At 40.5% G+C, this 16,704-nt stretch overlaps 1 protein-coding gene across 1 annotated transcript in view; it reads left to right on the top strand.

The window, feature by feature from the left end:
• Positions 1 to 15,609, top strand: part of CPM (carboxypeptidase M) — a 32,827-nt gene extending 17,218 nt beyond the window's left edge. The window contains exons 3-9 of the mRNA XM_027679678.1: positions 1,749 to 1,846; positions 9,889 to 10,061; positions 11,531 to 11,715; positions 11,966 to 12,136; positions 12,943 to 13,095; positions 14,118 to 14,266; positions 14,925 to 15,609. Coding sequence (XP_027535479.1) covers positions 1,749 to 1,846; positions 9,889 to 10,061; positions 11,531 to 11,715; positions 11,966 to 12,136; positions 12,943 to 13,095; positions 14,118 to 14,266; positions 14,925 to 15,158 — 1,163 coding nt within the window. The 3' untranslated portion in view covers positions 15,159 to 15,609. The remainder of the gene's footprint in view (positions 1 to 1,748; positions 1,847 to 9,888; positions 10,062 to 11,530; positions 11,716 to 11,965; positions 12,137 to 12,942; positions 13,096 to 14,117; positions 14,267 to 14,924) is intronic.
• The last annotated feature ends 1,095 nt before the right edge of the window (positions 15,610 to 16,704 follow it).

Genomic DNA, 16,704 nt, shown 5'->3' with positions numbered 1-16,704 from the left:
TGCTACTGCAGCAAAACTTGTCATGTGTTTTCACAGAATTGCAGAATAGTTGAGATTGGAGGAGACCTGTAGAGGTTTTGGAGGGGAGAAGGACTGCTCTCCTTTTTGAAGCAGGATGTGCTTGAAAGCTAGTAGCTCTGGGTTCTCCATTCTGTAACTTGTCTAAGCTTACAGAAGTCAAGCTTTTGTCTTTTTTTTTTTTTTTTTATGAAGCAGTGGCTCTGCATGCAATAAAGCCAAACAACTAGATTCCTTGCCAGATCACTTACCACAAAATTATTTTTAAAAATATGGATTGCTTTCTCACATTGTCCTTTAATGAAAGAGTCAGTAGCAGCACCTCACAGCTTTGTGGATAGCATATGGTTACAAGGGTTGAACAGCAATGTCTTCTAGAGTAACTGTAAAATCAGGGGATTCTGCAATCACTCCTTATTGTATCTGTCAGCTCAGTGCTGTCTCCTAAGCTGAGACTGATTCAACCTATTAAGTAAGAATTTAGTTTGGGAACCACTGTCTTCAGTTTTACCTCTTATAATTGTTTCTGTGCATCTTGCAGTGTTCTTTCAGTCCTCTTCAATTTTTTTCTCCCATTCCTGAAGCCATGACCCCTGTGATATAACTGCTGTGAGTCACACAGCTGGAAAAGAAAACAAGAGTGCTGTGGCATGTGCATGACCATGGAGGTCATGGGTTGAGGAATGGGAAATTTATATGCTCCAAAGCTTGTTTACTGCAGATTTGATGATCCACAACGATTTACAAAATAATGCTTTTTATAGTACTGCCTATAGCAGCACCTACGTTCTTCTTTCTTGTAAGTAACAGTGATGGCTGGACTCCTCTCAGACAGCTCACGGGTCCCAGATAGCCCTGTGTGAGAGCTGGGGACAGGTACCATGCATGAAAGCTCTGGGCATTAGCAATAATAATAGCTGTGACTGCTATTATCAAAGAACTGGTCCAGTTTCATTGCTGCCATCTACTGAAACTTGAGTTTTCCACCTCAATGAACAGACCAGTGGGAAGCAGAGTTTTACAGATGCGGTCTGAAATGCCACAGTATTGCTAAAAATAATAACAAAAATTGCCCCCCCACTGAGGACTTCCAAAATGTATGTATGTTTGTTTATTTTGTTGCTTAAAGTTCAGCTTCCTGTGCAGCGTTAGTGGTCCTAACTAATACTCTTTCTGTAGCTATTAATTTCTTCCCTGCTGATATATTTGGAATATGTCTCTGATACAGCTCTTCCTGGTACCTCCTGTTTTCTGAGCAGTAATGCATGAATGTGTTTAGCTTTTTTGTGTTGTCTTTAGTAGAAAAACAGATATTCTTTCTTTGTGATAATGAAGACTTCTATATATACTTCAGAAAAGCCTTATAAGGTAATATTTTGGGGGGAAGAGTGATCTTGTTTGCTAAATTTTATTTGAAAAATGTTCATTACAAAAAAAAAGGCCTTCTTTTCTAGTACTGGCTAAATGCTGTAGAAATTGCAGGGTTTACTACATACTTGGTCAGAAGGCAAAGTGTATTTGTTCCTATAACTAATATGGCATATATTCATAGAATAAAAGCACTCCACAGTCTACTTGGATATGTTATATATAGGACTGACTGGGTACCAATGAAATATGAGAAATTGTATGGTGGCCTTAATGACCAATTCTTTTTATTCTTTTTCTTCTAAGGTTTGTATGATTTTATACTTGTTTAAAAAATGTTTTTTCCCCTTCCCCTCTTAAAGGTAGAGACCTGTGGGTTCTTGTTCTGGGAAGGTTTCCAACCCATCATAAGATTGGCATTCCAGAGTTCAAGTATGTTGCTAATATGCATGGGGATGAGGTACGTTTCAATTTTTGCAATGTCATTTATACCAAATACACTTATCAGGGATTTAGAGTGAACTTTTCTCTGGCATGTGCTACTTATTATTGAGGTATGTCATAACTCAAAGAGGACATAATATGCGTGTATTTCTTGAGGAATTTTAAGAATAAAGTTCCCTTATTTTGGTGGAAAGGCTTTAGCAGACCTGACATCATAGTGAAAAGTCCTACAATCCTGCACCCAAAAACTCTCTTAAGGAGAGAGCTTTGTCTTCTCCAAGTGATGAAACCCAGAGGCTTTAACTTTCCTGTCAGTGAGTCAGATTCAGTAGTTTGCTTGTACATTATTATTGCCTAGGCATGGAGTATGACTGATAGATCTCTTCAAATACATCCTAAGATTAAATAATAATTACTGTGAAGCATCAAATTATTTATTTTAGGCAGAAAATTTATCTTGGAAACCTTAAGCTAGGAACACCTAAATTCACCTGAGCTAACACAGTGAATACAAAACAAAAAGCAATTCCAAAGCAAATAAGTTGCTCTGGGAGGAATGCCCACTTATTAATGATAAATAAGAGAATGATGATTATAAGCCTTCCTAGTGCAGTACATGAATCTGGATCAGAAAGAATCAAAGCTTCACTCTCCTCTATAGTACTTTCTTGCTTTCTGTTTCCCTTATTCTTTAGCTTTACCTGCTTATATTAGTCATGTTCAGGATAAGTTTAAACTACTCAATATGTTTTTGTGCAGTCTTCATGTGAGGGTTAAATAATTTAACAGGAGTGTGTATACATATATGCTAGTCTGTGAATTCCCAAAACTAAGAAAAATACGTGTAGTAGGAAGTGCATCCTGTGTAAAGGGCAATGTATTACAAGTTATTACTATTAACAATACTGTGTGGGAACGCTTGCATGCCTACAGGCACTTATGACATTTTGTGCAAAGAATTTTCCCCAAGTTAGACTAATTTCACCTTGTTTGACAGTGGCTATGCTAAAAGTGCTGCTGGAAATTTGACTGATTTGGAATTTAACTCTGTGTGGGAAGAAGCTGATTTGTGGTTTCAAATGTATTACTGGATGCCCAAGACAGGGTTTGCAGCTCCTGAAACCTGTTTTGTGTCAGCAGGGGAGTACATGGTGCCTAGGAACTGAGAGTCTGTATGACAGTCCCCACTGAAGGGAATGGCAAACCTATGACTATAGATCACTTAGCTTTGATGGGAAGGAGGTGGAGAATGAGATATGATTTCATCCAGAACGGCATGACTGTCATATCCGATGTTGTTGCACTGCAAAAGGCCACATATATTGAAGCCTCCACAATGAAGCACCCGTGCCATTATCACTGCCCAACTGGATACATACAAGGAGCTCTGAACATAGAAACAAGCACTGTTTGCATATCCATAGGGTTGGGAGTTGCTGCAGATTGGCAACTCAAATCACTGCCTAGGATCTAAGTTTTTTTTATTGTCTTCATGAGGAAACGAGGCAAGATTTTGTTTTAAAGTCAGACACAGTGCCAGACAGTCTGAGCAGGGTTGATCCTTGAGATGCCTGGGTACCATATAGCACGTGGCATGCTATGTTCTCACTTGTTCACTAGACCAAGCATGTACCTAGGGAACATTCTGGAAATAGAGCTATTCTTCCTTTCAGGCCCTCATGATGATCTTTGCCTAATGGGGTTTTTTAGTGTATACATATAATGCACAGTTGGTGTTTGTTTTTTATCTGATTGTAAATGTATTTCAGATGTCAGGAAATGAATTCCTCATATAGAGAGGCATTGGAGAATTTGAATTTTTTTTCCCTAATCTAAGAGTCTGCTGGATAGTCACTGGGGATAGATTCGACTACCCTCTCAATATGTTAAGCAGATAAGTTTTGTATGACAATTGTATGACAAGCTTCAATTTGTGTGCCAGAGTCTTTCATAAATTCAAATTGTGGGATTGTGGCTTCATTGATCCAGTCAGATTTTTTTGTGCTTCAGTGACGCTTTCCAAAAATGATGCAAAATGAGAAAAATTCTGTTCTCAGGTGTTGTTTGGTCATGCTGCCCTTCTAACCTGTCATGATCACACAAACGACACTTAACTTTGAGTTAGCTGGCCAGCTGCTCCTAAAACATAAAAGTTGGGAAGGATCCTGAATTGCATGTGTGTGGGCTGTTCACACATGCTTCTGGAAGAAAATCTAGGTTATTTGGAGAGCTGCCAAATAGGGAAGTTCTAATAAAATAATGTGAGTACACAATTCTAGGAAAAGAGTTGTTTTTTTCAGAACTAGCTGATTTTTTCGTAATGCTCTAAGACATAACCAGCCAAGATTTAAAAGAATTGCTTTTGGGTTCATCATTGGCAAATAGAGTGAACTTTTGCCCCAGATTGACAGAGAGACAACAAAAGACTTCTGTTCTTTGTGTGACTGTATGAAGTTGGACACTATCTTTAGCAGTACTTTTTGTTTAACCCAAGCCAGATTAAAACTAATTTAAACTGATTCATCAAAATGACGCTAATAGACTGCATAAGATGCATAAGCCTGTGAAATGTTAATAGAGTCTGCACTGGGGAAGGTGAGGGAGAGTTTGCCTGCTGCTCTGGGGCAGCTCCCATTCTGAATTAGGCAGCAGCTTCTCTTGTCCCAGCCTCATAGTCTTGCTTGAAAGATCTTCTCTTTCTCAGTCTATACGCTCACACGTTCCTCCCTGGGGAAGAACTCATTCCGCTTAACATCGACCACAACCAAACCCCTAAACACCCGGAAGTCGTAAATGGAGTAGACCTATCACCTTTGGACCAGCTGTGCCAGTGACTTGAGTCCATTCTATACAACTGAACCATAGGATCTAATTGGAAGGCTGTTCCTAAACCATGTATATCACAGCATGTCTGAACAAACTGTAAACTACCTGTGTGTTTCTGCTTGTTCCCTTTAATGTATTAAGTATATGGCTTTCTTAACTTTCTGCAGCTATAGTGTTACTGGGCCATCACCAGATAACATCTTCCTCAGGATGGCAATGCTGATACCAATCCTTTTCTCCTAAAGCATCCACTTCTGGTTGCTTTATTTTCTTAGTGTAATAGTATTTTGCCTCTTTCATTATGTGAAACTGAGCCTGAACTGATATGTCTGAGCTAACCTACATGAAAGGATGTTTATTTTACTGGCTTATCTTGTGAAATAAGTTAAAGCACCTATATCCTATTTTCCATGTCGTCATAGACATAGTCATATCCACAATAAGGTTTCCTGAGATATGGCATGACATAAGATTTTTGAGATATTAGGGCTTAGGTGAGTAAGGACTGGAGTAGTTTTATTTGTAATCAGTATAACTGAGACTTAAAAAAGCTTAACAAACAAATGACACTAATTCTTTTATAGAATTTCTCACTCTTATTTCCAAGAAAATAAATGGAAGCTACATTTACACTATCAAAATACCACTATGGAAAAAAAGCCTGGTTTTTTATCACCCACTTGCACAAAAACAATTGTGTCCACATACTACACAATCTGCTATTTTCAGCACATATTCCTATGTCCTTAGTACTGTGCAATATATTATGGAAGTGGTGTGCAGAGAAATAATATGTGCTCTAGAAAATAAAAAAATATTTGTTAAAAAAATTGCATTGTGAACTATTTTCCACCTGGCTTCAGTATCAGCTGATGTAATGTTAAGAAGGTCAGAAGCACCAGAGGTTTCAAAATTCAAAGCAATCAAATCTCAGTGCTAACAACAGACTTTAAAAAAAGCTGGGTGCTGCTGAGATCTGTTTCAACACAGTTCAACATTGCCTTGCCCCAGTTACCTTTTTCCTTATCTTCCTCACACTCTTCTGAGTGGGAAAAGAAAAAGCTATCCATTTATCAGCCAGGTGAAGCCTTGTGCTGAGAAGCGTGTGGAATTTGTCCAGGCAGTAACAACTTACACCAGTTACTAGTTCAAAAGCAGGCTTTGTGTTGCCATTTCCTTCAGTGATAAACCAAGGAACTGCACTTCCCTGTCATACATGTGCTATTGTCAGATTTTCATAGTGATTGCTGCTGTAGAAATAAATGTATGTGTGCCAAACTATTTGCATAAACAGTCACTTTAACACTGGTGTATTATAATAAAGAAGGACAAACACAGTGGGGTGTGTTGTAGCGGTGCATAATAATTATTGCTGTACAAGTGTTAGAAATAACATCTTGTAAGTGTGGCATTTAAGTGGGAAACCAAGATGGACTACTGGTTTCTCTGCTCTAACTCCACTTCCTTACGTGAGGTTGTGCCTGGTATGCTGAACTAGGCCTGTGGAGCAGCTGGGGCTCAAGCAAGGAGACTGGCAAGACTGTGTTGCCCTGAAACAGGTCCTACCTGATGGTTTGGATCTTTCTTTCGACATTGTTGAACTTAAAAATCAGGCCACATTTAAGGAAAGAATTTTAATAATAAAAATGGGCAGAGTCCATCCACCCATAGTCCCGTGGTCTGTAGTAGGTCTCTATCATGTGGTAACAACAATGTTCTAAAACCAGGGGTGCTGCAGTAAAGTGTTATAGTGCAGGTTCAATTGAAGCTAACCTTAATCTTCTAACTGGCTTCTTGAGTAAGGCCTCCGGTAGCTGAGCAGGGTGCTGACACAGCCATGCCAGAGGGGAGAGTCAGAAAGTTTAAGGGATACGTGTACTGAAACAGCAGTCACGCCCTTTTCTACAGCGTTGATCCGTGCCCTGACACACGCGCGCTTCTTCGTTCAAGAGTTCCCCCGAGGAACACTGAAAGCCTTTCCCGCTGACTTTCTCCCTTTGGTGCACAGGAGGGAACTGACAGCTGAAAGTGCACAGAGAAACTTAATGTCTAATTGCATCTCTAGAGCTGGGAGAAAGGGCTTTCCTTTACTTTTCTCTCACCCTTCATGTGAACTGCAGAAGAACAAAACACCTGGGCATCACCCTTGGGATACTGCAATTAAAACCAAATGTTCATTATATCTTCTCAAAGCCCCAGAGCATATAAATGCTGTCCCCTGCTCTTCTCTCTATCTTCGTATGGGACTTGAGGCAGGTTAAGGTGTCTGTCCTCGACTTTACCGTCAGCAACCTACCTTCAGTGTATCCAGATCCATTATTTGAAGCTCTAAAGTAAAACTAACTCATAACTCTTATCCACAGGTACAGCTGACCTCTGTAGTAATGGTAAAGATTGACTGAACAGCAGATGCTTTCCAAGGGCTTGATCAAAACTTGAGCTATAGGTTCCCAGAAACAAAGACTTTCCCTCTCCTTCAGACTCCTCCAGATGTGCTTTCTCAAGAAATGCAGGGTACTCTGGACCCAAATAAAACCATCTCTGTCGCCCCACCAAAACAGTGGTAATAAGTATATTCCTCCCTCAACTGCAATGATAAGAGGACCAGTTCTCTTATGACAGAGATAATCTGAATTGTTTAATGTGCTGAGTACTTGGGTACAAAAATAGTTATACAAGGATTCCTATAAAATAGAGTTAGTTTTTAAAATACTGTATGCATAACTAACTCTGGGGCTAACTTTTAAGTTCAAGGAATGTAATCTGTGAAAAACTGGTCATCTTTCATTCTTTGTAAATATTGTCCTTTTCTATCACCTTCTTTTGTTACTTTTCTTTATCTTTTTTCCCCTTTCTTTTCCTGCTTCTCTACCCTTTCTTTTGGTCAGACACTGAAGAGAAGTACAGTAAAAGAAGAACCCTTTCCCAGTTTCTCCAGACAGCAGTGCAGTCTTGCCTGTAGTTTAGCTGTCTCTGTGGTAGGGCCATTCTTGCTGATTCTGAGTCTGTTAGCTTTATCTCTCATGCCCAGGGCCATGATTTGGCTGGTTTCTCTCCCTTCCTTTCTTCACCCACCCCTATATTCTTCCCAAGATGTCTATCACCCAGTTCAAGAGCTGCCTGTGCAAGACAGGTTCTGTTGCATCTCTTTGTAAATGTCAGAGAGTATATTTATCAAACTTGCAGACCGGTCTGTTTTCACCTACTCAGGTGCTGCTTTGAAAGCTACTGGAAATGGAAGAAGTTAGGTACCTTCCCCCCCTTTTTCAAAGCCCATTTTCTGTAGTGTCTACAAAAAGAACCACCTGGTTACTGGCATAGTATATTTGTTTCAGTAATGCAGCTTCCCCTAGCAAATTACTTGACGGTGGCTTGCAGGAGGCCAGCAACAGGGGTAAAACCTAAGAACAAATCTACTGGGGGGCAAGGTGGGAAGAGAAGGGCTCCTCCTTTTTCCCTGTGCAAACAGCATGGCAGAATTGCTTGGGTACCAATTCAGAGACCATGGCCGCCTTCAGGTGTGACACTTAAAACGGTGTGATCCACAACTTAGCCGAGTCAGGTTTGGCTCTACGTTGTTTGTTTGTTTGTTTCTTCTGCAATAAACAGCAATTGGCATCTAACTGGCAAGACATGGTTTGTTCCCAACATGAACAGCAGCTACACCCAGTTCTCCTGCCCCATCATGTATCCAGGCAGAGGTCCTGCTGGATAGTGTCTGTGTTCCCATTTCCCTTAACACCAAAAGCAGAATTTGCCACTTAAAATGCACCAATGTGAAAATTCAACAAGATAATGAGTGCAGCAAATAGTTGTGGAGAAATATTGCTTTTTCCCTGCTTGATTCTACCTACCTTTTACCTGAGATTAGCTCGGTTGGTTAGAACATGGTGCTAATAAACCAAGGTTGTGGGTTTGATCTCTGTAGGGGCCATTCACTTAAGAGTTGGGCTCAATGATCCTTGCGGGTCCCTTCCAACTCAGAATGTTCTGTGCAATATCGGTGAAAAAATTATTAATGTAATCTTAAAGCAAGGAGATGTGTATCTGCAACATGAGGTTCATCTGGTAACGCCACTCCGTGTTCCTCACTTTGGAAAAAAGAATTCTTTGCAATATTTCCACCTTAGTGGTGCAAGACTCATTCTAAAAAATACTGAGATGCTGTGGCTCTGAAATAGAGCCTGCAGTGATTTACTAAGCTTTGTTTTTGGAGACAAAGTAAAAATAAATTGTCTCTAGAGCACATCTAGTTGCACATCTTGGTTTGTTCACATTCCAAGCAGGGCCTAGGAACCTTATAGTGCCCTTGAAGCATGGGTCACAGTGCTATGGAAAGTGCCCCTGGAAAGTATAGTCCAGTAAACACTGCAGTAGTGGTTTCTGGGGTCTGGAACTTGCCACTATTTTACCTGAAATCTGATAAAGGGAGATGTCCTGTCAGCTTTCATAACTTATACAAACTTATATGAACAAAAATATGTGTTTAGCTTTTCTCTACCACTGCCTTTCCTTGATTCAGAGTCTGCATCCAAATGTCCTTCCATGTCTTTTTCTAAGGTTTTATGTACACATTTGGTTTCCCCAATGCATGTGTTCACGCCATTAAAATAAAGCAGTGTAGCAGGGAATATAACAGAAGTGTCTATGGGGCCTCTTTGATCCTGTATTAAAGTCGACTTTCCATAAAAGAGGATTAATAAGAAAAGACTGCTCTGGAATTGTGGTGGGCTTCTTCTTTCTTTTGAACTATCACTGCCAAGTGGTGATGGATAGCACTGACACTCCTGTACAGGACCCAGGGTTCCTTGGGCATCAGAACAGACCTGTGACTGTAGAGGGGCTGAGAAAACAGAGTGGGGCGTTCCCAAGCCCACATGATCTTTATCAGGCAGTTTTAGTTTTTGATAAGGCTGTGCCTTATCCATGCAAGATTTAAGCAGTCTAGCTGATATAGTCAGTTTCCCATTATACAAAAAGCTCTGGTTGATCTGGGTTTAAAACCCTTGTGAAAACCCTCCAGTGATTCCTTTCATCTATGAAATTGCTTTAAATGTATTTAGGGAAGAGCATAAAACAAACCAGTGTTATTAGAATGCTCTTGTATGTCTGTGTAATCCAGTAAGAAAAACCTGAAAGTGCAAGGTGGTGGGTCTTTTTTTTTTATTTATTTTCTTCTTTTTTTGTCTTCCATAGCAGACTTAAAATAAAATCTTATGTTTTTTTATACAGACTGTTGGGAGAGAAATCCTGCTCCATTTGATAGACTTCCTGGTGACCAGCTATAGACATGACCCAGTTATTACCCGGTTACTCAATAATACCCGGATTCATATCATGCCAACAATGAATCCTGATGGATTTGAAGCTACAGAGGTGCCTGATTGTTATTACACACGAGGAAGGTAAAAGTGGCTTATGAGGGTGGGAGAGGCAAAGGAAATGGGTGGGGAGCAATAATCGCAGATAGCCAAGAGACTGAATCATACTTGGTGGAGAGGATAGTCTAGAAGATGTGTTAGGGCTAATTTTTTCCAGTGCCGTTCTGAAGACGCACTTTTACAACATGGAGTTTGTGAAGACTGAGTCAGACTGGTGTTTATATGTGGTGCAGCCAGAGAAAATCGGTCAGAATGGTGTAATGACCTCACCTTTTAGGCAGGAGACCCTGCCTTGTAGCACCTTTAGGGTGCTACAAGAAAAGAAGGAAAACTCCACCCACAGGGATCTATTTTAGTTGGAGAACTTTGTAACCCTTCTTAATGAGACAAAGGTGTGTCTAAGCTTGTTGAGTGGACTTCTAGCAGTGCATTTAAAGATCATGGTGAATGCAGATAAAGTAAGAGGGAGGAGTTACGCAGTGAGAGCTGACTATAATAGGTAATAGTTGTACCTATAGTAGCACTAATAGTAATACTAGGAAAAAAACCTAACAGAAAAGAAAATGCAACCAACTTAGCATTGCATCCTGTGCTACTTTTGCTTTCTTTAATGTAACCATTGCAGAGGCCAAAAGGGGATGAGAGGCTTAACAAGCTAGAATAGGGAAAGAGTGAGAGAATGGGAAGAAATGCCAAAGGCACAAAGTTGGAATGTGCGGAAAAAGCAAACTCATGAGCTAGAATTTCTCTTGGATCACTGGCCATGGCAACATCAGAAACAAGTGAAAAGGTAGTTTAGGTAGTTTAGTTCTTTGGGTGACCAGTGTAGGCCATCCTTTTATCAGGAAAGAAATTTATTTCTCAGCAAATAGATGGGACTTGTATGGAGGGGGGTATATTTTATCCCCTTGCTGTCAAATAGAGTTTAACTAATGAGTTTAAAAATTAACACAATTGACAGCAGATACCCTCTTTACTCCTGTACTGACCTGTCTGAGTGAAAAAGCAAGTAAGCGTTTGCACAGGCTGGACCCTCGAGTTTAGGGAGAAGAGAATACATTCTGTGTTTGACTCAAATTTTTCTCTCTGACCAGAGATATGGCAGTACAAGGGACACAGCCATTCAGTAGTTACCTTGGTCCTCTTTGCAAGTGGGAAAAACACATACAGAAGGATAACATCCTCCTGATCTGGCTCTGGTTTTTCTAATTCACATATATGTAGCTGTGTGCATACCATATGCATGTTAAATATGCACTGTTTTCACTTGAGATACAACAGAAGAATTGTTTTATTGTGTCCTATGAAAATTCCAGTGCTGCTAGAAATCAAACTGAAGTCCATCATCTTAATGCTTCAGAAATAAGAAATGGTCATCTTGTTTGTTTCCTGATGACACTACCATGCCACAGATCTAGAGTACTTGAGAGGCTGGTGATGTGGAGGTGTCCATAGGCAAAACAGTAATGTGAATGTCTTCTCTCCCCTCTAAGGTACAACAGGAATGGAGAAGATCTGAACAGAAATTTTCCTGATGCCTTTGAATATAACAACGCTAGCATTCAGCCAGAGACTCAAGCAGTAATGAACTGGATAAAAAATGAAACATTTGTTCTTTCAGCAAACTTGCATGGGGGTGCCCTGGTTGCCAGTTACACCTTTGATAATGGTAACTCAGGTAAGCTAATAACAAATTCTCTTCTCCACAGCTGATTTGGTTTAGGAACATTAGCTGTACCAAAGCAAAATTTATAAGGATTCTTGCAAGGTTATTCTAGCTTTTGAGCTGGGATGGGCAGAATTTGATAAACCCCATAAAAATTCACTGCCTAATATAGCTATTTGGGAAACGTTTATCCTGTGTGTAAGCCAGCACTGTATGCTTTATCAGTAATGAGAGTTAAACAATTATTGTCTTCATTCTGTAGTTACTGGCTCTTCGAAAGGCTATAGCAGATCTCCAGATGATGATGTCTTTATTCACCTGGCAAAAACCTATTCTTCCCACCATGCCAGCATGTACAAAGGGACTGGGTGTGACAAGAGACAAACCTTTCCAGAAGGCATTACCAATGGATACTCTTGGTACCAGCTGGAAGGTAAGAATCTCAGTGATATTTTATTCAGCTGCTTCTGATATGATGTCTCATTTTCTCCTGCCATCTTTGATGATGAAAGTTCAGCGATTTTACCAGAGTAGAGGGCTGATGAGGGGATTAAGCCAACTCATTTCATGCAGATTCTCTGAGCAGGACCTGGGTGTTTGCAGAGTCTCCCAGCTAGCAATTACACAAGTGAATGAGGCAGTCACTGCTGTTTGGCTGCTTCTGTGCCCTTGCTTAAGGCCTGCAATAGCTATATAGATTATACACACGTGCACACACTCCTTAGCACCAAGGTCTTGTCCTTTAAGAAAGAAAACCAATCTTCTGTTCATATATCATCCTTTTAAATTGTTTGATCACTGAAATAAAGGTTTTCATTCCTGTTTATGTGTAGCCAAATAGAATATGGGCCCTGTGTGCTGTGGCATTGTGTATTGCTTTCACCATCTGAATTCAAAGACATATAAAAGGCTCTTGGAATGGCTTTGGCAAACCAATGAATTTATCTCCACAATTTAGTTGGAAATGCTTGAATGAATTTCAGTCAAAGATCCACCCTTTCTCAGCCAGAATCGTCATCATTCCCAAAATGCCACTGTGCTTTAGAAAACACCACTCTATGTGTAACTAGAGTAATTAAGTCTGTTTTCCACAGGAGGCAGTAAATTGAGGAATAATTTATCTAATTTACTTTTCTTACTGGTACAATGCAAGGACCAGCATTTTAACTCTTCTGTTTGTCTTTTACTTGGAACTTAGTGCTTCTTTGTAGCTGAACACTCTCTTATTTCACTTTTAAGGTGGAATGCAAGATTACAACTATGTCTGGGGACAATGTTTTGAAATTACATTGGAGCTGTCATGCTGTAAATATCCTCCAGCAGACCAGCTGGAAAAGTTCTGGAGAGACAACAAAGTTGCTCTGATTGAATATATGAAACAAGTACACCTAGGTGGGTATGTGAATGGGGATGGGAGGTGAAGCTGAGGCCAGGTTAGTGGGAACTCTTCAGCAGCCTGGGTCAGTGTCACAGCTCACAGCGGGAGGAGCTCTGGTGTGAACTTGGGAGCTTCTGAACATGAAGTGCTACAAGGCCAGGGATGGGTAAAGGAGGAGAACTCAGGCATGTCAGGTGAGGGGCAATGGGTGCTACTACAGTAGTGCAAGGGGCTTAAAATGTGCTGGGGCAGGAGCAAAGGACAGGCCCCAGGCGCTGTCTGACCATACATCCCCTCACGGACTCTGCTTTCCTGAGCAGCCTTGGGGCAGTAATTTATTTTAGAGGTGTATGTGTGCCTGAGCACAAGTTTTGTGGGTCTTTTGCTACTTGGATTTTGTATTTTTAAAAGACTTTTCTAGGTGTGACCTGACTTCGCAGTTGGAGGAGAGCTGCTGCTTAGTGAAGCAGTGCTGCTTTATAATGAGTTGAAGGGCTTGCACAAATCTGTTGCTTATCTTGCATTTTATTGCCCAAAGTATTTGTTTTATCTCTGCCTAATGCCAGTGCTGCCTTAAAGACGGTGTGTGAGAATTAAGGGAAAGTACTTCATAATCAGACAGTGTTGCTATTCTGCCTTTGGGAAGTACTAGAGAACTGGCTGACTTATTTTACATTACAAAAAGAGAAGGGAGGGGTGTGTGCAAAAAAATGCCAAAGCAGTACTGAAGATTTAAGCCCTTCAGTAGAATACACATACAATAAGTGTATATGATGCCTTCAGCAAATGAGATTTAGGAGATTATATTGCTGCTTTCTAACTTAACGTGAGGGTAAACTATTAAAAACAACAACCAGGGATATTCTGTTTAAATTCCTTTCAGTGAGACAGAAGTGACTAGTGATATTATTAGATGTGCTCAAACTCAGTGAAACAGCCTTTGAGTGCACCCAGCAAGAGAACAGTCCGACTTTCTCGGAGGAGGCAGCTCACTACAGTTACAGGTCGTGATCTCTCTCCTCTCTCTTTTTCATAGGTGTCAAGGGTCAAGTTACTGATAAGAATGGGAATCCTATTCCCAATGCCATCGTGGAAGCCAAAGGAAGGCCTCATATCTGCCCCTACAGAACAAATGAACAAGGGGAGTACTATCTTCTCCTTTTGCCTGGGACGTATGTGATCAATGTAAGTGTGCAGCCTTACTAAATTATTGTTTCTAATTGCCTTGAATTCCTGAGCACAGTGAGAAGGCATCCTTAGAGGTGAGTGAGCTGAACTGCTCGAGTCACATATAGGAGCTGTAAAGACCCTTTAGCAGATTTAAAAGAAAATAGTACCTTTAAATGTGAGTCAGCAGAAATGAAATTTTTTGATACAGTAACATCTCAAGTCCTCAATGTCCAGAGATAAGCACCCATCTGATCTTGATGGTGAAGCCAGTGGGGATGAGCGTCTGGAGCACAGCGACTTGAGCTTGAGGTGTTTGAAACAAACCACAGAGCTCTCAGGGTGAGGAGGTGGATCAGGGCAGCACCGGGCTGACACCACCACTGGTTGCAGTTATTTCCTTGTGTCAAAATGGTTTCTCCGCAGAAGTGTTAGAGAACATCCATGCATTGTAGGCTCTGCCTGCTTACACTTGAGCATCACTGCAGGATACCCTCTCTTGTACAACAAGTCTTATTGCTATAACATGGAAACTTTACCCTTTTTTCATCCCATGTTCCCAAACGTGTATTTAGAACATTTTTTCTTGTACATTTAAAGTGTAAACAAGCACATTAGACTCTGGTTGTTTCACAGCTGAACTCGTAAGTAAGAACACTTTTGTGTTTGCTCCTAGGCTACTGTACCAGGATTTAAATCGATGCTGAAGACAGTGGAAGTACCTGACAACACTGGTAACTTCAGTGCTTTAAAACAGGACTTCGCTTTCTCAGAGGTCTCTATCAGACCAAGAGTTGCTTCATGTCCCAAAATTCCCCTGTACCAAGAGCTCACATGGGCTTCAGCTGCAGTAAAACCAACCCTACATGTCTTGGTTTTAATGACTGCTCTGCTTGTAATTTTTAAATAAAGTCAGGAATGAGATGTTATGGCCAGGTAAAATCCACCTGCACAAATGTGGCTTTGCAGACAAAGAATTGTATATGCAAAAGAATGTCTGTTTTTATAAACCAAATTCTCAGATTCACAATTATGTTCACTGTATTTTGTAAAATACTGGGTTGACAATCAAATGTTTGATTGTATATTTTTAATTGTAATAGACTATCATATTTTTCTATGTAAGTATTTTACTCTGAAGAAATTTTGTACAGCTGATGGAGATAACTGTAGAATTTCAATGCAGAAAGTACAAATACATTCCCAAGATTTTGCCTGAATTCAAAAAAAAGTTGAGGATTGTACTGCAAATATTTTATGCAACCTCAGGTTCCTTTCTGAACCAATAGCTAAGGTGCCACACAACTCTAAGTGATCAGATCAATCCTATTTTCTCATAATAAAGCCATTGCTATAAATGAGGAATGGCATTTTAAAATATGCTTTTTCTTACCTGGTCAGATGAGACTGCTTAGGGCTCAAATGAGGTAAAGACCAGTAACACAGGTAGGTTTTAAGACAAAAAGATGGAAATGAAGCGTAAGTATGTGCTGAAGGGCCACGCTCCTGGAAACTGGATTATAATCTGCATCGTCAGGGAAAAGGGAGGAATTTGTGTCTCTGAAAACAGTGTTCTCCTACAGCAGAGCTGCTGAAAACAATATGGAAACAGTCACCGACAGCTTTATACCTTGTCCATTTTTAACTGAATTTGGTGCGGAACAATCACGGACAATTCAGATTCTTTGAATAGCTTTAGCAGTGGCTTTATATTGCTTAAGTAGTTTCAGAGCCCTGCTACTACAGGAGCTGGCAGGCATACTCAGCAAGGCACAAACCAGATCCAGTTACAAAGGCTGGTTTCAGCACTCCCGTGGCTGGGCTGAGATGCTGCAGGGCAGGATTAGCAGATTCCTTTTGCCTGGCCAGTTGCGAATCATCCTCCTGGCCCTTTGAAGCTGTCCAATAACCACAAAATTTATCAAGAAAAGCCAGTTAGCACCATCTCCTGTGTTTATTTTAAAACTTTATCTGCCAGTAATTTTCTTACGCAATTTCAAAAGTAAAGCAGAAGAGATTATCTTTGGAAACATCAATCTTTTCCTGTATACAGTAAATAAAAAACGCAGGAATGCAGTTAATCCTTTTAAAATCTTTCCTGAGGCACTGCTGTCTGTCACACCAGGACCCACCAGCTGGGCTGTGGAGCTTGGGCATCAGCCACTTACCTGTCTGCCAGCCAGCTGCATTCAGTGTGTGAATGCACTTCAGAACATGAAACAGCATTGCTTATTGGGAATGAGGGCTGCATGTGCAAGATACTAAGTCCCACCGATAGTTGTTTCTGATCTTGTCACTTATAGCAGAAAGAACGAGAGATGCCTTGAGTGTAAAACCTCCAAAACCCAAGAAATCTGAGAGAAGTCAGCAGTTCAGCAGGTGAGTGAGGGCAGAAAGAGTCTGCCTGCTGGCTTACAGGGACAAGAATCGGTATGAAAACCAAGTACCAGAACTTC

Source organism: Neopelma chrysocephalum, unplaced genomic scaffold, assembly GCF_003984885.1.
Source record: "Neopelma chrysocephalum unplaced genomic scaffold, ASM398488v2 Primary Assembly neopelma1_59, whole genome shotgun sequence".
In the NCBI taxonomy this organism is placed as follows: Eukaryota; Metazoa; Chordata; class Aves; order Passeriformes; family Pipridae; genus Neopelma; species Neopelma chrysocephalum.
Note: the sequence above shows the minus strand (reverse complement) of the source record. Positions and strands in the feature narration are given on the sequence as shown.